The following is a 23480-nucleotide window of genomic DNA, read 5'->3' on the forward strand; positions in this document are numbered from 1 at the left end:
TGACAGTGCTGCTGGGCCTTCCCCCAGAGGATACGGAGGTATACAGATACCCGAGAATGTGGGAAACAATGCTGAGGGCTGGGAGGGTGGCCCTGGCCCAGAAATGGAAGAGCAGGGAGACTCCCGCGAAGGAGGACTGGCTACTTAAGGTTAGAAACATGTTCTTGATGGAGAAGTTAACGGCGATGATGAACAATGACATGATCTCTTTCCAGACTAACTGGTATGGGGTACAGCAGATCTGGGGATGGGAGGTCCACTGATGCTCTGGGAGGGAACATGGATGGAAAAGGGCGCCCACGGCCCGGGGGACAGCGGATGACACACAGCCAAACATGCAGTTGAAATTCTCGCTCTTTCCCGAACTCCGGTCACATAAAGTTTGCAACGCGTCTCCCTGTGAAGGGGGTTCTACTGGGTTCAAGTTATTGGGGGGGAGGGTTCGTCTTTTTGGGAGGATGAGGGGGGGAGGGGTTCTTTTTCTTTTTTGTTCGGGCTTGTGACTTGTATACTCTATGGTAAAGCTTTCAGTCTGTTTGTTACATTACGAAAATGCTAATAAAATGAAGTTTAAAAAAAAAAAATCAGTCTGACCAATCTATTCAATTCCTTAGAGAAACACATTAAGCAAAAAGAGTTTAATTGTAGCTTTATTTCCTCACCAACCTGACTGGAAGACTACAAATACCAGAATGCAGTTCAGTATAAGGCTAAAAAATGGCCTGTGACTTTTCAACACATATTTTCAATACTTAGGGCCTCATCAGGGGTTGGGCGGAGCAGTAAAAATGCCGCTGCAGTACTACTCCGCCCAATCCCGATGGGCTGAAAGTGGAATGTTTACCTCCAGTTTTTTGCTGGGGATAAAACCTTCTTCATTCCGCCCATTTTCAGGGCTATTACCGCCAGCGGTAATAACGCCGAAAAGCCCCATACAGTCCCATGGACTCAGAGTAAATGGGGATTAACAGTGCCACCGGAGCTCGGGATCCGGTGCAAACTGCGCCGGACTGAGTTGCAGGAACACTAATAGTGTTGGGTGGCATCAAGGCACATTTACCATCGGGATACCACCCACCTCGTGATGAGGCCCTTAGACAAAAAAATAAATAAAAAAAGTAATTTGTGAAGAGCTAACTTGGCTGTTCTTCATTGCATGACAAAGGCACGCTTCGTATAGAAGGAGCGGAAAATGTGGCACTCTACCCAAAAACAAATACTTTTAGTTGTGTCAAATAAACTCATTCATACAAATAAGCTGTTACAAAACGTTTTTGTGTGCTGACATATAATAAGTGTCTTGAAAGAAGACATCTATTTCTGTGGCTAACTGGTGCTTTGCTGGGCTTTCAGCATAAAAAATTCCCCGTATTGCAGTTCTTATGGCTGAAAGGGAAGCCCTCGTGGAAAAGAATGGCTGCTGGAATGAGTGGCCTCTCATTGAAAAGTTCTGTTTAAATGCTCCCCTAAACAATTAAGTGCTGCTCCTGCTGCGCCCCGCTCCTGCTGCACCCTGTCTGCTGCACCCCGCCTGCTGGGCATGAAAGCAGCTCAGCCCCTCTACAAAAACACAATGGGACGGATTCTAACCTTGCTAGTAGCCAGGATACCGGCAAAGGCTTTTACCGTTTCCGACACTCGCTCCGGCTGCACTGCCGCCGCCGGATTCCGAGTGACAGAGTTAATCCCCATTCATGGAGTCACGGGATTTGCCGTCATTACCAGCAGCGGTGTCGGTAATGACGGCTTTTTAGGAAGGTGGGGCTTTTAGCTGGTGGTATGTCAGGTGCCCCACTGGCAAACCTGTAGTCGGCCTGTCCAGTAAAGTGCAGGTATACATCAATACCAGCACTTTCTTACCAGACCCAGCGACCTGGAATTAGGCCCAATGTGTGGCTTCTCTGAACGCAGGCCCCAGCTGACCAGAGCGCTCAAGAGCGATGGACCAGAACGTGGGCTGCTGCCTACTTCGCATAAACTCAATGTGCACTTTGGGAACACAAGAATGACCCCCAATTTGACAAATTTGACTGATAGCAATTTAAGCATAGCATGCAAACCTTCTGAGCACGTAATGCACACTGGGCTTGGCGCTCATTCCATTTGCCACAACACTCACCCCAACCGTGGCCTGTCTGCAAACCACAAGCCCTGTATACTCCTGTGGACAGCTACAGCATTCAGGCACAAGCAGTCCTGTGCCGCCAGGGCATAGCTGGTTCATTCTTTCAAAGCATGGCACACAGAAGACATTGCAGGCAGTCCCCAGACCGAGGGAGTGCTGGCAGCGACCTAGCCCCTGAGCAATATTGGAGAATGCCAGGGCTCTGTCCTGCCAAGCCCTGGCCCACCTAAAGGCTTGAGAGGTCCACCAATTGCCCACTGGATGGCAGGCCAAGTCCACCCTTTAAACAAGAACCCCAATAGAACATAGAATGTTCACTTCTCCTGCCACCTACACTGTTTGAAATCAGGTCTCCGGGTCGTCAGGGACCCAAGAAAAAAGGCCTGGTGGTCTCCGCCTGCTCAGCGGGGGGCTGGAGTCATGATCATATGCAACGACCATCGCAAGTCCCACTCCTTTGGGCACTAGCGTACAAAGCCTCAGCTGAGAGGCCAGGGTTTAAAAGGGCGCGGCCATGTCTCGCTCCCCTCACAAAAGGGCTGGAAGCCTGGAACACACTTGATCTATGCAAAGTGGCGCCATGCGGTCTACATTTAGTCCTGCTTTTGCACTCAACAACACTATGCATTATGGGATGTGTAGTTCCTCCTTTCAATTATAGGCCTCAAATCCAGCATGCAAAGTGATGAAGTTTGAAAAACCAGACCTGGCTGCGTGTTATGCATGCCATGAAGTCTCCTGGCAGCGTGGGCAGTGCCAGGAAGGCTGAGCTCCTGTGGAGGGCTGCATGGGTGTTGCTAGGTTTGGAAAAGAGCCAGGGCTATGCTCATGTCGGGACTCGTGGCAACCAGCCTTTTGAGTTGTAGCCCATGAGCTTGTTTCGGGGCTACAATCAAAAGACCCGGGGCTTCAGCCCTCCACCCCCAGCAACGTCTCACAGGAAAGTGGTGCCAGGTTCCACCACCCTAGCACCATAAGGCCGGGGTGGGGGGAAGGGGTTGGCAGGTGCATAGCGGTTACTATGCAATCATTTGTTGTGAAGCCCATTTTCGTCTGTAACGGGAAGAGGCAGGCAATGCCGAATGCGCGCCTCCAGTTACCATGTGGGATCTTTGGCGCGCGCGCCTCCAGTAAGTGCAAAGACGCGTCAGTCACCATGTGGGATCTTTGGCGCGCGCGCGCCTCCAGTAAGTGCAAAGACGCGTCAGTCACCATGTGGGATCTTTGGCGCGCGCGCCTCCAGTAAGTGCAAAGACGCGTCAGTCACCATGTGGGATCTTTGGCGCGCGCGCCTCCAGTAAGTGCAAAGACGCGTCAGTCACCATGTGGGATCTTTGGCGCGCGCGCGCCTCCAGTAATTGCAAAGACGCGTCAGTCACCATGTGGGATCTTTGGCGCGCGCGCCTCCAGTAAGTGCAAAGACGCGTCAGTCACCATGTGGGATCTTTGGCGCGCGCGCCTCCAGTAATTGCAGAGACGCGTCAGGCACCATGTGGGATCATTGGCGCGCGCGCCTCCAGTAAGTGCAGAGACGCGTCAGGCACCATGTGGGATCTTTGGGGCGCGCGCGCCTCCAGTAAGTGCAGAGACGCGTCAGGCACCATGTGGGATCTTTGGCGCGCGCGCGCGCCTCCAGTAAGTGCAAAGACGCGTCAGCCACCATGTGGGATCTTTGGCGCGCGCGTGCGCCTCCAGTAAGTGCAAAGACGCGTCAGTCACCATGTGGGATCTTTGGGGCGCGTGCGCCTCCAGTAAGTGCAGAGACGCGTCAGGCACCATGTGGGATCTTTGGCGTGTGTTTTCATGTCTTGAGATCCTGGGTGCATGCAAAGTTTGCTTGTGAAGAAGAGTTCTAGTTCAGGCAGTTGTGGGAGCTGGTTTGGCTCGTGGGTGCCAGTGTGTCCCCTCTGTGGCTCAGACCCTTAACCGAGTCATCTACTTGTGCTATCCTAAATAAAGCAACCTGTGAAAACGAACGTATTTCGGGAGGATAGCTCAGGGGCAAGGCGCTCGCCATGGAAGCAAGACCACACGGAGCAACACAGGTTCGATCCCCGGGTCCCCGCTGGGTATTCGGCGCGTTATAAATAACCTATCATATCGTACTTGTGGCTCCTAAAGTCTTACTTTGCAACAGTTGTGTTTTTGAAACAAACGGTGACAATTTTTAGTTGAATCAGCGAGCAAGGCCAGCTGCTCCCACGAGCTCGTGGAGGCCGGCTCCCTTTGCTGTCTGCACATTCCCAAAGGTGCAGAGGTATAATGTCAACAGAGGAATGGCAGTGGGGGGCCAGCCCCACGCTGGGGTCAAAGGTAACGTCTCCTAGGATATTGCGTCAACTTGAGCTAACTAGGCCGAAAGGCCACAAGTAGTCGTTAAGGGGCTTTTAGATGCTCGCGGGTGATCCGCGAGTCAGGCAACCCACGCGTGCACTCACACACACACAGGCATATCAAGGACACACGCCGGAGACGTGCGATGGCTCCGGTCTCCGGCTGCAACTGCCGGGCACCGCCTTTATTATCTAACCGCGCATGCGCGAGCTCCTTGAGCCTCGCGCATGCGCACTACGTGTACGTAGTACACAACACTCCTCCTCTTTCCCCCAAAACAGAACAGTTCAACATGAACACAACATTAACACAAAACTTGCTTGTCATCATGACCAGGACATGTCCTCGCCTTCTCCGCTAGGGAGCCGGGTCCATGATGAAGTCCCTGAACCTCTGAGGTAGTCTTCGTCCTGCCCGGCTCGGGTATCGTGGCGACGTCTCCTCAGGGATCTCTGCCACCGGCATGTCAGCTGCTGGAGGGCCCTCTGCCGGTCCTGGCACACTTTCTTGCGCCGGAGCACGATCCGCCGTCTCATCATCCTCTGCTGTCTGGATGCGCTTGAAGAAAGACACATTCCGTGTAATCGTGCCTCTGGCGTTGGCTGCAGTGATCATGGTGCCTTTTACATGAGTTACACTTAGCGGTTGGGTCTCATAGGTTGTCGATAATTTGCCCTCCGACCTTCGGTTTCGTACCAAGACAGTGTCCCCAACTGCTATTTGCTTCTCGGGTAACCGTCTCCGTATCGTTTCTCTCTCGTTCCTGGCCACTCTTTCCAACTGCACCTGCTCGTTATTTATCACGCCAGGTTCTCGCCCTTCGGTCTCGGGTATGAGCCCTCGCGGTATTCTTCTAAAGAGTGCCTCCGCCGGGGCAACTCCCGTGGATCGGTGCGGGGTTGTCCGATACTCCCGGAGAAATTCAAACAGGTTCCTCCGGAGGTCTTCCCCTCCATTTTCGGAAATCCAAAAAACCTTGTTTAGGGTGCGCATGAAGCGCTCTACCTCGCCGTTGGCCCTTGGCCATAACGGGGTGACTTTCCGGTGCTTTATCCCCTTTTCTTCGCAGTACCGTGCAAATACTTGCCCCTGGAAGGGCGACCCATTGTCCGAACACAACTCCACCGGAAAACCATGGGTGGCAAAGATCTTGTCCAGTGCTGTGATGGTGTGATCGCTGGCCGTGGATTCTACAAGTTCCACCTCCGGGTACCGTGACCACTGGTCGGTCACAACCAGGAAGTACAGTCCTCGACCGGTGGAGCCGAAGTCGGCATGGACCGTCCCCCAGGGTAGTTCACTTCTCGCCATGGATTGCACTGGCGGCCCTCTGTCAGCTGGGCTGGTGGCCTGGCATGGGATGCACGCCCTCACAAACTCTTCAACTCTTTTCTCTAAGTCCGGGAACCAGACCTTCAGTCGGAGACGTGCCTTCATCCTGGTCATTCCCTGGTGCCCATTGTGAGCCAAGTGAAGGACCTTCGCGATGAGGGATCTGGGAATCACAATCCTGTGTCCTCTCAACAGCAGTCCGTCGGTCGTCACGGACAGATCATGACGTGCACTCCACAAGGCCTGCAGGTCCTTTTGCACCTCCACGTTTCTCCTGGCGTTGTTCAAGAGGAGGTCCTTCCAGGCGCCCGATGTTACTGCTTCCTTCACCCTCAGAAACGCCTCGTCAGAGTTGGACTCATTGGCGATCACTTCCCTTGATAGCGCCACGGGTAGTGCCGACTCGACAACCAGATGAATGGAGTCCGCGCAATTCTCAACCTCTGTGGTCTCCCCTGACTGCCCTGAACAGGGATGGCGGGACAGGTAGTCGGCGGGGTTTTGGGTCCCTGGGCGGTAGACTAGCCTTACCCCGTATTCCATGAGGGATAACATCCATCTTTCAATCCTCGGTGGTGGTTTGGACGATGCACCCGCCAGGATGGGCAGCAGTGGCTTGTGATCCGTCACAACGACGACTGGCTTCCCCAGGATGTACAAACGGAAATGCTTGCAGCCCCATAATATTGCGAGGGCCTCACGTTCAATTTGGGAATACCTCCTCTCGGTGCTGGTTAGTGCCTTGCTGGCATACGCGATGGGCCTCATCGCTCCCTGTTGATCTGCCTGTAAGAGAACGGCCCCCAGCCCCACAGGACTGGCATCCACTACTATCTCCGATTCCCGGGTTGGGTTAAAGTATGCCATGGTGTCAAGTTCGGACAGGGCTTCTTTGATGGCCGTGAACGCCCTTTGTTCTTTACCAGTCCATGCCCAAGCCACGTCCTTCCTGGTGAGGGCACGCAACGGTTCGGAGATGGAGGCCAAGTCCCGAATGAACCGTCCGCAATACGTCACCATGCCTAAAAAACTGCGAACGTCCGCCGGGGACGTGGGTGACGAAGCCTCTCTGATGTCCTTCACCTTCTTCGGATCAGGGGAAATGCCTCCTGCGTGAAAGATGAATCCGAAGAACTCCAGGCTGTCCCTCATGAACTCGCACTTCTCCTGGTGCAGCGTTAGGCCAAGGTCGTGCAATCTGCGAAAAGTGTCCTCCAGGCGCTTAATGTGTTCCGCTTCTGACCTGGCGAATACAAGAATGTCATCCGACATGTTTATGACCCCTTTTAGCCCCGACAGGGCCCCTCTGATAGAATTTTGAAATACCTCAGCCGCGGAGGATATTCCAAAACTGAGTCTCTTGTATTGGTATAGTCCTTCATGGGTTGTGAAGGTCGTTATATACCTGGACTCCGGGTGGAGTTCCAGCTGGTGGTACCCGGCTCTTAAGTCCAGCTTAGAGAAGACTCTAGCTCCTTGGAGCTCGCCCACAATGTCGTCCAGAGTTGGTGTGATGTGACGCTCCCTTTTTATCGCCAAATTGGGCAGTCGCATGTCAACACAAATTCGCACAGCCTCCGGTTGCTTGGGCTTTGGGGCGACAACAATCGGGGAAACCCAGGGCGTCGGCCCTTCAACCTTCTCGATGATGTCTCGTTCTATTAGGAGTTGAAGTTCCTTTTCCACCTGGGCCCTCAGGTGAAAAGGGATGCGGCGATGTTTTAGCGCCGTTGGCCTGACCGACTTGTCAATGTGGAGCCGCACAGGGTCAGCCTTAAGTTTCCCTATCCCTCTGAAGAGTTCATGAAAACGTGCCAGTAGACCGTTCAGGTCCGACAGATATACAGCGAATGTGAAGTGCACCAAGTTAAGCGCTTCCGATGCTGCGCAGCTCAACAAGGAATGCGGGCTCACACTCGTGACGAAAAATCTCGCCTTGATGCTGTTCCCTCCGTGGGACACCGGGGCTATGAACACTCCTTGGATAGGTAGGGGGTCATCCTCGCCAAACGCGTATATTTGGGCTCTTGATTGAGAGAGTTTCGGTGGGCCCGCAAGGGCCTTATAGTGTCTGTCCGCGAGCACACACACCGATGCCCCCGTGTCGATGAGGACTGGGGTGGGGACTTCTCCAATATTCACGGTGCATGTGGGTTTTCGTCTAGTTCCGGGGCCACTTGCCATGCTGGAGATGCAGAAAATTTCACCTTCTTCTTCCTCTTCCTCTTCTTCGGCGATGTTCATGTCCTGTATCTCTTGTTCCAGAGAAGATATGCCCTTCACATTACGGGCACCATACCTCGTGAACCTCTCTGGTCCCCTGTTGGCTGCCACGGGCACAGTGGCCCTACACATCCTGGCATAGTGTCCGGGGGCCCCACATCTGCCACATGTCCTTGACTTCGCTGGGCACTCACCCCTGTGAGGGAGATCGTACCCACAGTCCGAGCAAGATTGGGACGAGTTCGATCTCGTGGTCCTTTCCTCCGTCTTTGGTGTCCATCTGGCCTTTCCCGGCATGAAACGCCTGACAGCTAGCGCTTCTTCCTCCCCTTTGGGGATGCTGGCTGCGTCCATCTTTGATCCTCTGGCCTCCGCCAGTTCATGCGCCCTACCCATGTCTAGGATCTGCCGGAGGGTTAGTCCTGGTTCCCTGAGGACTTGCCTCCTGAGTTTGCCAGAGCAGCATCCTTGCAGTAGTTGGTTTCTGACCATTTCCTCCTCATCGGCCCACCTGCAGGAGCTCGCCAGACGTCTCAGACGGGCACAGAACTGGTCTAACGATTCTTCGCTGCGTTGCCTTTCAGCCCCCATGACAAATCTGTCATAATCGACATTCGCAAGCGGCAGGAAGTGATCCCTTAACGCTTGCTTAACTGCGTCATAAGTTGCCACCGGAATGTCAAGGGAGTCGTATATCTTCTGGACCTCCGTGCCTGCCGAGTACATCATGATGGCAATTTTTGCCTCATCCTCTGTTTCTCCTGAGGCCCTGAACATCATTTCCAGTCTTTTAACCCATGTGAGCCATTTGGGGCCGAGTTTAGATGGTGGGCCTGTAGTGTCGAACTCGGGCATGGGCGCTAGGGTGGTGCGTACCCTGCGTGTTTCTGGGGCGGCGGCACCCTCTTCATCACCCATCTCCCTGGGTACTCACGGTAAGGTCTTGACAGAAAATTGGTGATCCGACTCCTGGCTGTGACAAAGATCTTCTCTATTGTCCTTTGTCTCTCCTTTTATCACAGCCCTGCTCCTGCTGGGCTGTGAAGTGTCCAAAAATTGTCCTATTTGGTTGCTGGTGACTCACAGATGGCGCACGAGCACCCAGAACGGGCCGCTACCACTGTGTGTGACGACTTCACTCGAACGCTCAAAATGGCCGCCGGCTGTTTCGAGCGGTCCGCGACTGCTTCGCGCTCCGTTCGTTCCTGCAGTGGTGTTGGAACGAGGTCGCGGTTCGTGTCCCGCCTCGTCGCCAGTTTTAGATGCTCGCGGGTGATCCGCGAGTCAGGCAACCCACGCGTGCACTCACACACACACAGGCATATCAAGGACACACGCCGGAGACGTGCGATGGCTCCGGTCTCCGGCTGCAACTGCCGGGCACCGCCTTTATTATCTAACCGCGCATGCGCGAGCTCCTTGAGCCTCGCGCATGCGCACTACGTGTACGTAGTACACAACAGGGGCCCTCAGCTCGTCCCAACCCCTTAGCAACACGCAGACTCGCCACCGCCCTTCCCTAGGCACCTGTACCTGTGCCATGGCGGACTTCGGGTTGGCGGGACTGTTTTTTTTAAAAAAAAAATGTTTATTTATTTATTGTATTTAAATTGTAATACAATTGTTTAGCAATTTGCTTTAAGTTAATATATAAAACAGCATTTAGAGCAATAACATTTTTTTTTATAACTCAGGATCAGAAGAAAACAATTCAGACTAAATTCAAATTCAGGTCACTGGGCCGGTCTCAAGAGAAATGTCATCAAGGAATTGAACTAATGCGATTACATTTTTAATTCGAGCACCTTTTATTAGCAAGTTCCACCATGCCATAGTGTCGGAAGATGTACATTCGGAGAACGGAGGTCTGTTTTTAGTTTTTAGCTATTGGCTGCCACTAGGAGACAAAAACCATTGCATTAGAGTACAGACAGGAGGGAGCTGGTTTGTGAGCGAGGACACAGGCTGAGGTGGTTTTCCTTTATACCCCCCCAAACCCCCTGCTGAACACTGGTGGCCATTGCCATCCCTTTGGCCATTTCCATCCACTACCTGCCCTTCCCCACCCATAACACACCCGCCTGGGATTCTTGGCACTAGCTCCATCCTGCCAGTGTTATTTCTAATCCGCCTTCTGGATGTTAAAGGCTTAATAGCAGCTGTAAATGTGTTCCTGTTGTAATATTATTATTGTTATTATTATTATCTTAACTATGTGTACCTTCAGCCACTTGAGTTATAAGCAACATGTGTGTCCTCACTACCGTTCCTGCCACTGAAGATCTGTTAAAAACTAACTTTGGGAAAGCCAACAGTATTGGGCTTTTGTAGAGTTAATAGGCCTCTGCCAGGCACCGAACTCATGTCCAGATACTCGCACCATTTGCCAACTCTTGCTCTGTTATGGCCAGCTACTAGGCAACTGCGTATCCCTCGGAAACACAAAAGCTTAAACCTTTGGCTTTGCCATTGCTTGTTAGATTTGCTTTTAGTCTAGGTAATGTATTTTTAAAGTCAGGGTTCTTTCCAATCCTGCATTAACTCTTTTAACTGTGTTCTCAATGGAAACCTTGTAGCATTATTGGAAGTTGAGTGTTTATTATTTATTTCCGTATTCTGACCCGCCAGAGCGCCGGGAGACCATGCAATTGGCGGCAGTAATTTAACAGCTTAGGCTGACGAAATAAAGTGGATCGAAGGTAATTGCAGACGTGCAGGGGTCGAAATTCTGATTTCCTGAGCAGGACCTAAAACCAGCCCCTGGGTATCGGGCATCACCTAGTAGGCAGGAGCCACCCCTGGGGGAACCAGGAGCGAGTACGCAGCTTGCTGCAAATCTAACTTCCGCGTGAGATACTAACTTTAACTTTTTGCCCATCACATACAACCTATTTTGCTTTAAAATGTACTGTAGATGTTTCTAATACTTATCTATGCAAATTCCCAAATGCACATACTTAATGTTTGCATAGCACCCATTGGCCTGGGGTGCAAAAGTAGCTCCTGGTAGGCTCTCACGGGCTAGAAGCAGGAGCTAAATGTCTCCCAGCAACATCGAAGCCTGTATACGGAAATGCAGGCCCATCCAAGCGATGCCTCCCCCTGCCTGTGCTTGACAAATACGGGCGCTTGCAGAAATGTTAAAGGGATGGTCTAGTAAAAATGTTTATTTAAAAAATAGATAGGCCACGTAAAAAAAAAATACTAGCATCCTCCGTTTTAAAACTTCCTATGTAAAATTTTGAGCTATTCAAGCTCAAAATTCGAAAAAGCAAGCACAGGGGCGCCGCCATTTTGTGAAATGGAGGCCCTCCTGTGCTGGCTTTTGCGGCACTAATGAAGGAAAAGCCAGCCAGCTGTAGTAAACAAAGTCTACCGCTGGGTGGCTTTCCCTTCATTAGTGCCGGGACTCGGAGGACGCGGACCGGAGACCAGAGCAGGAAAGCTGCAGCTGCATCTAGGTAAGTGCTATTTATTTTTTTTACAAAAATAAGCACTAGCTGCGTTTTTTTTTCTAAGTTTTCCGGGCTGGAGGAGCCCGGAAAACTTAGAAATAAAACCGCAGCTTTAAAAATGTTGTATTTATGTTTGCGGTCGCAAATAGCACTTACCGAGATTCAGCTGCAGCTTTCCTGCTCTGGTCTCCGGTCCGCGTCCTCCGAGTCCCGGCACTAATGAAGGGAAAGCCACCCAGCGGTAGACTTTGTTTACTACAGCTGGCTGGCTTTTCCTTCATTAGTGCCGCAAAAGCAAAAGCCAGCACAGGAGGGCCTCCATTTCACAAAATGGCGGCGCCCCTGTGCTTGCCTTTTCGAATTTTGAGCTTGAATAGCTCAAAATTTTACATAGGAATTTTTAAAACAGAGGATGCTAGTATTTTTTTTTTTATGTGGCCTATCTATTTTTTAAATAAACATTTTTACTAGACCATCCCTTTAAGCGTCAGACTGCAAACCGGTGGAGAGAGTATACTGTGAAGGCGCCGTGGAAGCAGCCTGGTGAGCAGAAAGCGGTGGTGGGGAAGAGTATACTGTGAAGGCGCTGTGGAAGCAAGCATCCTGGTGAGCAGAAAGCGGTGGTTGGTGTGGAAAGTGTTCTTCGGAAGTGTTGGCGCAGGCAAATGTCCTGGTGATGTACACCTGGTCAGCGGAAAGTGGGGGCTGGTGTGGAAAGTTTTCTTTGGAAGTGTTGGCGAGACAAATGTCCCAGTGATGTACACCTGGTCAGCAGAAAGTGGGGGCTGGTGTGGAAAGTGTTCTTCGGAAGTGTTGCCGCAGGCAAATGTCCCGGTGATGTACACCTGGTCAGCGGAAAGTGGGGGCTGGTGTGGAAAGTGTTCTTTGGAAGTGTTGGCGAGATAAATTTCCCAGTGATGTACACCTGGTGAGCAGAAAGTGGGGGCTGGTGTGGAAAGGATTTTCTGGAAGTGTTGGCGCAGACAAATGTCCCGGTGATGAATCTGGTGAGCAGAAAGTGGGGGCTGGTGTGGAAAGTGTTCTTCGGCGGTGTTGGCGCAGACAAATGTCCCAGTGATGAACCTGGAGAGCAGAAAGTGGGGCCTGGTGTGGAAAGTGTTCTTCGGCGGTGTTGGCACAGACAAATGTCCCGGTGATGAACCTGGTGGGCAGAAAGTGGGGTTGGTGTGGAAAGAGTTCTTTGGAAGTTTTGGTGCAGACAAATGTCCTGGTGATGAACCTGGAGAGCATAAAGTGGGGGTTGGTGTGGAAAAAGTTCTTCGGAAGTGTTGGGCCAGACACATTTCCCAGCGATGAAGTTGGCTTTCTTGGCCCTTCTAATCTGCCTATGGGAGCTCTCGAGTGAGACAGGTAGATACGTTTGGCCAATTACCAGTAAGATTGATGCCAGACTCATTCTAGTGAACTGGACCGAAGAGCAGATAGCCAACATTTCAAGGGGCGAACCTTGGCAAGACTTGTTTTAGGTAGAGATTTTGCCCAGGAAGATTGCTGAAGAAGGACGAGCTGACAGCAGGTCCAAGATCAAGGGATCCTCACGGGGCCCCACACGGGGCCCCTGCAGGGCAGGAGAGCAGCCGGGGAATGAGCGGAGAATAGCTTCCAGGTTATGGAGAAGATCCAAGTTGTCGGAGATGGAAGGGTTGAGGTGAAAAAGTGTATGGTGAACGAATGCCAAAGTGGTCTGAGAAAATGATCGGGATGGGATCTTTGCAGAGGATGGGGTGGTCAGCAAGTAGAGGGTATGACCTTCGGGGTGCATGGGGCTAGTGGTACCTTCTCCCAGGCCTAAGGCTTCCATACCTTGAAAGATATAATAGGTTATTTATAACGCGCTTAATACCCAGAGGATTCTAAGCGCGGACCCGGGGATTGAACCTGTGTTGCTCCGTGTCGTCTTGCTTCCAAGGCGAGCCCGTTGCCGCTGAGCTATCCTCCCAAGGCGAAGGTGCAGGACCGACAGGTTCACCCCAATGGTGCAGCCACCCTGGATGTCAATGGTGCAAAAGAGGGCTAAGGCGCTGGCCGCAGTGTCCTCAAAGACATCCATATGGGAAGCCCCTAGGGAATGCCACTCTGGGGCCTAGAGATCTAGGTATCCCCACACAGTACACACCCCTATGGAACGCGCTCCCAGTGCCTAAGACACCGATCACTGGGACCCTATGGATAGAGGGCCCCCCCAGTGGAATGCACTTCCTCGTTCTAGAGCAGAGGTCTGCAATCAGTGGCCCTCCAGATAGTTTGGGCCACAACACCCATGATTTCTCCCTGTCGACTATGCTGGCTAGGAGGGATGGGAGTTGTAGTCCAAAACATCTGTAGACCCAAAGGTTGCAAAGCTATGGTTTGACACCCGCCAGATAGTAGATACCATGCGCTCCATCTTTTCATCAACTACACTTACCTTGCTGACAAATATAAAAATTGCTCTTCCTAGGAGTTGAGCAACTTAACCATAACTACACGGCCGCTACCCACCCCGGCAGCCTCTGTTACCCACACACTCTGCCTGTAACGCCCTGTGATTGGTTGCTTCCTACCAAGGTTTGTGCGTTTATTAATTCCATACGTACGCTTTACCTGCTGGGACGTGTAGGCACATAGTACGACAACATTATTACTCCTCTAAAGGAGTATGGGGAAGAGTAGTGGTTAAAGCGCCTACTCAGACCAGTTTGGGATCTATTTGACCTAAAACATTTGACCTAATGACATTTGATCGAATTTATTTGACCTTTTTTTGGTATAAAATGCAGAGGGAAACCTCCTGCAGCCTGCCCTCAACCTAATCTATACCCTTGCCCACCCCCATATATATTTTTTATTACATTTGACAGTTAAAAAATGGTAAAATAAATTCGATCAAATGCTTTAGGTCAAATGTTTTTAGGTCAATTATGCTATGTTGGGTGTCCTGACCCACGTTTGAGCTATCATGCTGCAACATTTGGTGCTGTGGGCTTAGAAAATGCAAGATGGCCAAAAAGCCCACATGTGCGCCAGAATCCAGGAGAACCACGCAGTTTGTGCGCACACCAAGATGGTCACCCAAGGTGCCACCCATTTTTGCCTATGTTGTGAGCACAGAAGGGCACAGAGCCTAAAACCATTGTAAAAGGGGCAATGCTGATTGCCAAAAGCAACCCATAACTGTTGGGAATTCGTTTTCTTCAGGTCAAACATGGCTAATTTATGGGCACAAAATGATTTTACTGCAGAACTATACCAATGCCATTTGTTGAACCTGGACAATATACTTCCATGTAATATCTCTTGTTTGAAATGCTTGAATTCAAGACTGATCCAAAAAAATGCATGCAGTACCCGCTTTTGACTGAGGGCGGCGCTAGCGGTCTAAACTCTGACAGGGAAACTGCATGTCAGGAGTTGCAGGAGAGGCCTTTACATCAAAGGCTGGGAGTTAATTAAAATCTTAACCACATGCTGTTCCCAGAAGACAATCTGATTTAATTAACAGGCCAAAGGCTGGGAAACCTCTCACCTCCAGAGATTCACACCAGGAGTCAGAATCTCACATGACCTCTTGATTGATAGAAGGCAGACTGGCTGGCAGCCTCCTGGAGACCACACAATAGGCTCTTGCACTTGAATAGAATATGCTGATGTTGACTGTTGACTGTACACAAAGAGCTCCCAGCAGAAGACACATGTGATCACTGACCCACCCAAGTCTTGAAGGCAGACTCCAACACTCTGAGAACTGAATTGAAAGCAAAATATATATTTTACAGAAACACTGATAACTCTTGGTAATGAAATGACAGGAATGTATAAGAGTCATGGGAATTTACTGGAGTATGTATGGACAGGCCGTGTATATGTGTATAATTTTTAATGAAAAACCAATATTGCAAAACCAGTTAAAAAATGCAAAATGTTGCCGTTTCTGAATGCAAGCTCTTAGAAACATCAGAGTTTGAACAGAGTATACCTCATGTGATACGTGATGGGTGCATGTAATTTCAAACCACTGTGTATCTATGAAATATGTCTTTAGGTTAAATATAGATTTGTGGGCAAACTGACCAGGGGAGGATCCTCTGACCCATAAAATCTACAGCATCACTCTGACTCACATTTCCTTCCCCCAATCATGGGAGAGGGGAGAAATGGGCCAATGAAAAGTAGAAAGGGGCAGGCTTAGCTAGGCCCAGGCACACACCCACTTTCAAAACACATAAAAAGAGACTGCTGGGACAGGTAAGGGACACTCAATTCCATTTGCTGCGGAGCATGCTGACCGACGACTTCACATCCAGAGATCCAGACTTCAAATCCATCAATCTCCAGAACATGTAGCAGTACCCAGAAAGCAGTGTTACATCCAGAATCCAGAGAGGCTAGACCAGCAGAGCAGAGCTGACCCAGATCACTGTGAAGTGCCGAGGCCAGAACCGGAGTCCAGTCCAAAACCTGACCAGACCCGTGGCGAGGCCTATTTCAAAAATATATTGTGAGTACTTAGCAGAACTGTGCAGAACCAATCTCTTAGTTAAAATAATCTAATCCAAATTATTTTAATCTAACCAGAACTGCCTCCTAGAAGTTGTCACTTGTCATTTTGTAAAGTAAAGCTGTCACCTGTCATTTTCTAGCTGCAAGCTGTAACCTGTCGCTTTGAACTTTTAAAATTTCAAATCCAAAAAACAACCTTCACAAAATCGTTCATAACTCCGTAACCGTTTGGGCTAGGAACTTGGTTTAACTTTCCTCTGAAAGCTTAGAATCTTACCTTTCCAAGAAGCATAGAACCGACTTCCTACTCCTTATACCTTCTCCGCAATCACGATTCACGCATTCGCGAATTTTGCCGCGATTTGCGATTTGGCCTGATTTCTTTACTTGTAAAAAGATAGCTGCTTTTGCCTGAACTGCTAAATTTCGTTTGCCTCTTAAGAACCATCCCTGAATCATTGCTAGAGTGAGCCTGAACTAATATTAACTAGATACCACTCACCCTGAACCTCCTGAAGGGAATTAAAAGCATTTTCAGCATATTTCTCACTGCATTGTCACCATATTCAAAGCATTTTGGGCCTGTGTTTCAAACTTCTGTAGTCTAAGCTTGCTGGGGTGAACTGAATTACATTTGATTGCATTTCTAAGAACTGTGTGCTCTCCTCTTCATTTCCTTACATTGCATAAGGGGGGGAGTGGATTGCCAGAGAAGAGAAAAGTGATTACATTGTTTTGTTGAAATCATATTGAGTATTTTCTGTATTGCATTTTCATTCAACATTGCATCCATCTGAAACTAGATAAAGCATTCTCTACCACCTTATGCTTCTGTTCCTATTCCCAAGCGTGCTACCTCATCATTTATACTACTCCTGGGTAATCAAATCAGTTTGTTAGTAGAACATTACCCATTGTTGTTAACTGCTCATGTTCTGAAGTGTGATATTAATTATTAATTTATCATAAAAGTGTGATATATATATGTTGTTTAATTTTTCTCAAATAAACCTTTTAAACTTGCAAAACAGAACTACTTCTTGGCTCAGTGGGGTCAGGGGGATTCCAAGAGAGGGGTGTTATATAGGGGTAGTCATCCAGAACTCATGAACTGGACATAAAGATATATCAATAAGGGTTTCCATTCAGTATCCCAGACTAGGCATTGACTTAGCTGTAGTGTTGAATTGAATCCTCTTACAGCTAATACCCTCAGCCCCACACTACTTCTGCTAAACCAGTAGTGATCCTAATCAAAAAAGGGACAGCCTGCCAGGTGTACCTCCTTCGCCTCTTAGGGTAACGAGGGCTGGGGTTGTGAGATGGTGGAGAAGCCATCCAAACTACAGTGTACCAAGACAAAAAAAGGTGCACCCATGGTTACATAAAAAAAGGGTCTTCAATTAAACTAACAAAAATGCACAACTAATAGAATAGCTACTGGCCCACCCTTGTAAAGGGAAAACAAAAAACAAAAAAACTTTAAAATATATGCCATGTTTAAAAACCCACTCACCCCCTACGTTCCCCACAAAGATTTCAGCAGCAAAATGTCAAAGTTAATCAACTAGTCCCCAAAAAAGGTTGGGAAGGGGACTTAAACGTCAATATGGAGCTCCTAAGGTGGACGACGGGGACCAAACCACTTCATCTACCTTTAGTCATTGTCTTTCAGGGCTTAAAAGCATCAAGCCAGAATTCTAGCTGCTTTTCTGTAATTGATTAGCCATAGCTAGAGACTGGCCTCCCACTGGGTCAGGTCTAGTCGAGGACTTGCAACAGGTCGAGTCGGGTTGAGGCAATGCTTCAGCTGGGTTCAGTCAGTGTTCTACATGGGCGAGTCGATGGCTTCTATCTGGTCGTGTCGGCTTTGAAGTTACTTTGAGACAATGCTTCTGTTGGATCGAATCAGCAGTACAGACACAGTGACCCGTTGGCTTCCACAGAGTTGAGCTGGTATTCAAGTGGGGAAAGGCCAATGCTCTTCGATGGGTGGAGTCGGTGAAGAGATGGCCAGAGAAGCAGGCGGATCCAAAGTTGTAGTGTTAAAGGCAGTACCACAGGTCCTGCTGCAGCTCAAAGTGAGTCTGGCACTTTCAAGCTCGCTCGAAAAATATTCTTGAAGCGATAAAAAGGCTTTGTGCTGCTTCCTGAGAATTGCTATCACTGGGTGGGTCAGCCCAGGGTCTGAGGGCCAACATTAGTCCCTTTGCTTGCCCTTCCTCATCCAGGAAGGTTGGTAGCTAGCAATTGCAGGGTTACATCACCTCCTGTGCTGGGTACCTGTGTCTCAGCTTCAGTAGACCTTGTCCAGCAAGCTGGTTACCACAAATAGATCGTTGTGAAATTTATGGAGACACGCTCTCCTCGTCCTTGAACCTCCTGGTATTTACGTCTCTTTGGCAGGGGTCCTTTGGAATAGACGGTACTTCCCATCAGGTTCCAGTGAATCACTCTTGAACAGTGTTCCAAATATGACTCCCCTCCCACTGATATAGACACAATGATACAGCAGATTGGTCAACAACAAGCGTTTTGGGTGGCTGCTGTAGCAAGTGTCCTTTGGCTTCTGATGACATACCCACAGGTCTTTGTCTGCAGGGGATCGAGAGGGGGGACCGGGAAGTTTGGAGGCCCAAGCAAAATCCAAGAGCGTTTGACCCCTCCATGGACAAACTCTCCTCTGGGTTATTCTAAATCCATCCCCTTCCTCTTTCTGCCTAAATCATAAGGTCTTCAGTAATCAGCACCCTGATGTAGGATGACCAGTCCTCCAGATAAGGGTCGTACCAGGCCTTTTTACGGATGGAAATCTTGTAAATACGACAGCCTTATTATTTTCCTGTGTACATTCACACACAGGTTTAGAGCAGAGGGCAGTGCGAAGGTCAGGTTACTTGACAGAAACCAGACCGCTTCTTTTGATTTTTATCTACATGGATGTAATTGCAAGCCATGGAGAAAAGCCTCTGAAACTGAACTTTCTTCTCTGAAGCCTTTCAAAAAACAAACTGCACACTGTGATAAAAAGGAATGGTTTCTTTCCATTCAGCTTCTGCTGTGTTGTGTGTAGGTGCTCATGGAGCAAACAGATACACTGTGCATATTTATTTCCCTAGCATTTTGGGATTGAATAACTAATAAAATGGAAAACTAATTGCACTATTTTATTTTTCAGAGTTCCTGTGCTTTGTGCATAATCCTGCAGAGGCAGATAATGTGTACACGTATAATGTAATTTGCACTCTAATTATAAAAACAGTGTGTAAAATGAGGAGCATGCACAGTCTAGTCGGGTTTACATCCATTCAACCTTGCAGTCAATGGGGTACATTACTATAAATTGTCAGTGGCACCAGCGTCTTTGCTCAACGGTGAGTGATTGTCATTACAGCAATCACAGGTGTAGTACAGCAATCACAGGTGTTATGACCTCTCAAATCTTCAAGACTACAATTAAAACCTCCAAAACCTGACTCTCCAGGAAGAAAGTTACATTTGTAATTGAATTAGAAACTCAGCAAAACCTGTCCCTGTGATAATCCAAATAGGTATTTAAATTCATGTGGCGATTCATGCATGATTCGTCCAAAATCTAGGCACTGATTATTATATCTCAGTCGATACCGAGTTTACCGAAATCTGAAGGCTGTTAGCCAAAAAAATAGCTCAGGCAGTTGAGCGCTCGTTGCTGCAATCTGTGCATGATTTGTAGGTTGCAGGTTTGAATCCCGACAATGCCAACTCGGCCTTACATCCTTTTGAGGTTGATAAAGGAGTACCAACTTTGGTTTGGTGATAATTGTGATAAATATTTTCTATGTGCAGCGCTTTGCCTATATAAATGACAATTTGGCCATGAGATTAGGTATGGAATTTAGCATAGAGTCCGGGCCTCTATGCATTGTTGTATCATACCATTGACATACCGTTAGGTAGTAATAGTTCCAGGAAATGAAGATTAAACATCAAAAGGCAATTCTGCTATCGAACCTCAAAATACACAACACAATTCAGCTTTGCTTAACTACGTAATTTGCTAGGTTTTTGTGTATTCAACATTTAATTATGCACAGGAAAGATCAAATGGCCAGACCTTAGAGAAATAATGAAAGCTGTATTCTGTCACAATGCAGAAAGCTGCCACGTAGTAATGATTTCCATACAATTTTTGCACACATTGGCTACTTGAAACATACATTTCACTCTCTTGCAAAGGAGAAAACTCATTTGTACTCTCTTGAAATTACATTAACTCTCAAAGTTTAAAAATAGGGAGTAAAATACTCCCACTTCAAAATCTTATCTGGAGCACTGAGCATGGCCATTGAAATGACAGGCCTATTGATGAAGCAATTGTTCCAAGGGGACTTTGCGGGGTGTGTGTTCCTGTTTTCCAGAGGCAAGTGACAACCCCTTTCAGGGGAGAACAAAGAAAGGGCTTGCAGGCTTGGACCCAACAGAGTTGTTGTGCGACAAATAAATAAATAAACACACAGCCCATATGGGTGAATACACCCCCAGATCAAGTCATGAATGAGTCACTGTCCACCAAGACGTCAATACACGATTGTATAAGTATAATTGTGTAATCTTAGTAGTCAACATGCCAAAATCAGACATGGCTTATATTTAGATATTATTCTGCCACCAGGCTGTTGGGGTACACAATTATATTTTGAAACAAAAGAGCATTAGGCTTAAAGCATTCTCTGCTTCTGCTGGAATTTTGTATTCCAGGAGCTGTGTCCAAAAATGCACATGTGACCTTTGAACCTGCCCTGCCACCAATGCTGTGGATGTGAAGAGACCGTCGTAGCAAAGTGGACGCGTGCCTCATGTTTTTATTTTTCAATCGAGCATTATCCAAAGTGGGGTTGGATTAGCAAATCTCAATTTCAGAAACAGAATTACTAGCATCATTTTATTATTAAAAATTCAGACAGCTCAGTCACGCCGCCCTCACAGATGGCATTCTGCACAGATACTGCAAAAGCCCCAAAACGTAATAAGGTTGGCTATAAAGAAAGGATTGTCCTGCAGCGTCACACCTGTCACTTGGCAGCTTGTCCCTCCCCGCCCTCACTGTTACTCACACAATCCAGCAAAGTTATCGCCACTCACCTCAAGGCTCAAGTCGATGGCCGTGAAGAGGAGCTTGCAAACTGGACAGGTCAGGTTTCTCCAGCCATACTCAGCTCCTAACTTTGGGAGGAAGTACTCGAGTGCCATGGGCCCCGCATTCTCCAGCAGGGGGTAGGCGGATCCAGGAGGGCAGGCATGAAGAAGGAGGGATAGGGCGATGCCTACCCAGACGCCTGGCACATGTGCCATTGTCCTGCTGGCTCTGGTCTGCTGCCTGGCCCCTGATCGGCCTAGTTGGTTGACTTCTGTCTCCCTGGAATACTAGTCTGCCCACTCCGAAAACCTGTCTCCTCCGTTAGGCACTTTGGAGAGCCCTGCGGCATACTTGGGAAGCCAGTCTCCTGTGCTTCTGTGTCTGTGTTCTTGTATCTGACAGTCCAAAGGGCTGTGTATTTTGTTCGCTGTGCCTATCCCCGTGCCCGCCTGGAAGCCTACACTTGTGTTGCGCCCTGGACTCTGCGCCTGTCTCTGCTCTCAGACCTCGCTGGCTGTCACCGGGGGTCTCACGGCCAGTCGCTCCATGCCTGGCACTGCATGGTCTCCCCCGCTGTGCCTCTGCTATGCCCTGGTGCCGCTTTGTAGATGCCACCCCGCCTGTGCCCGGGGACCCGCATCTGTCTCTCCTGTGTCCAGGTGCCCCCCTGCGTTGTGCCTTAGTCTGTATTCTGTCCAGGCGCCCCTATGCAGACGGGAGGTCCCCTGTCGCTTATGTGCCTTGACGTCCCTCTGCTGTGTTCTGGGGCCACGGCCTCTACTGCACCCGGGCCCCTCTGTCCCTCTGTGTACAGGTGTCCCCGGCCTCCTCTGCGTCCAGGTGCAGTCAATCACTATTCTGCCCAGAGGTCCCCCTGAGTAGGAAGAAGGTGTTCCTGGCGTGTCCCTCTGCTGTGACCTGTTGCCACTCTTCTTTGCGTGCAGGTGTTCTCTGGATCGGCTGTGCCCAGGTGCCCCTACTGTGCCCAGATGCCCCTCTGCAGCGCCGCCACTGTCTCTTCCTTGCCACGGGTGGCTTTGCGCGGCGCCCAGGTGCCTCTCTGTGCTCGGGTGTCCCTCTGCCTCTGTGGCGGATCAGCGGTAAACACTGCCCTGCCTGCCTCTGCCAGCCTCTGCCAGCCACCGGTGCTTCCGCATCGAGCGCATGAGTCAGAGAAGGGGGAGGGGCAGAGGTGGGGGGAGCTGTGCAAGGAGGTGGGGCTGAGGTGGGGAGAGCCGTGCAAGGGGGTGGGTGGACTGAGGTGGGGAGAGCTGTGCAGACGGGAGGGTGGGGCTGAGGTGGGGAGAGCTGTGCAGACGGGAGGGTGGGGCTGAGGTGGGGGGAGCTGTGCAGACGGGAGGGTGGGGCTGAGGTGGGGAGAGCTGTGCAGACGGGAGGGTGGGGCTGAGGTGGGGGGAGCTGTGCAAGGGAGTGGGGCTGAGGTGGGGAGAGCCGTGCAAGGGGGTGGGTGGGGCTGAGCAGGCAGAGGAGTGGAGACGGGGAGGGTGGAAAAAGCAAAGCGAACAGCTACATATGTCCACTCGTCTGGAGGGGAGAGGGGGAATGGGGAGGCTACCACCAGTCACGAGCGGACAGGGCAGCGGGGGGCGGCTTGCGTGTCCTCAACGTGACACAGCACGCGCAAGGTCAGACTCGGTGCCAAATACAAAGAAACAGTGTCCCTGGACACTGGGCATAGCCCGTTACAAATGACTGACCACTACAATACAGAGTACCAGTCAAATCGAACTCCCAAAGTTCAAGAACTTAAAAGACAAGCTTTGGCGAAGAGCATCATGTTGACTTTTGCTGTTCTTTGCATTTGACATTTGATACCGGCATGGGTTTGTGCTGGCCGCTTAAGGGGCAAGTCTGCCCCAGGCCCCGTGGTGTGCAAAGCACGACACGATGGAGGGCCTGGGGGGTTAGGCGCGGGGTGGGGGACAAACGGCGCGAAAATAAGGGGAGGGGCAGCCGAATGGCGCCCCCACCCTTGGAGTCAGCCAGGGAAGGACAATAGCAGCGGAGGATAGGTGTGAGGTGTTAGCAGCAGGGGGGCGGCAGGAAATCCGGCCACCACAAGGCACAACAAAGAGGCAGGGGGGTATAAGAGACCCCAACGCTAGGCAGGTAAGCACAACCAGGCCAAGAAGCTCACCTCACTCGGGTAGGCTCCAAAGACCTGGCGAAGAAGGATAAGGAAACGTTTTTGCCTCTACGGGCTTTTTCGTTTATCCTGTTACTCTTGCTGAGGCGATTTTGCCTCTACGGGCTTTTTTCGTACTCTAGTAAGGTAGTAGCAACAGAGCGGCTCTTCGGAAGAACAAGGACTCACCTCTGCGTCGGACGGCGGCCACGGACGAAAAACCCGATCCGGGGAAGCGAGGAGACG

At 49.9% G+C, this 23480-nt stretch overlaps 1 protein-coding gene across 1 annotated transcript in view; it reads right to left on the reverse strand.

The window, feature by feature from the left end:
• Positions 1-22301, reverse strand: part of SMPD1 (sphingomyelin phosphodiesterase 1) — a 182674-nt gene extending 160373 nt beyond the window's left edge. The window contains exon 1 of the mRNA XM_069640538.1: positions 21094-22301. Within this exon, the coding sequence (XP_069496639.1) occupies positions 21094-21303 (210 nt within the window). The 5' untranslated portion in view covers positions 21304-22301. The remainder of the gene's footprint in view (positions 1-21093) is intronic.
• Positions 22302-23480: the final 1179 nt, after the last annotated feature.

The sequence above is a fragment of the Ambystoma mexicanum genome, chromosome 7q (assembly GCF_040938575.1).
Source record: "Ambystoma mexicanum isolate Mex_15411 chromosome 7q, UKY_AmexF1_1, whole genome shotgun sequence".
In the NCBI taxonomy this organism is placed as follows: Eukaryota; Metazoa; Chordata; class Amphibia; order Caudata; family Ambystomatidae; genus Ambystoma; species Ambystoma mexicanum.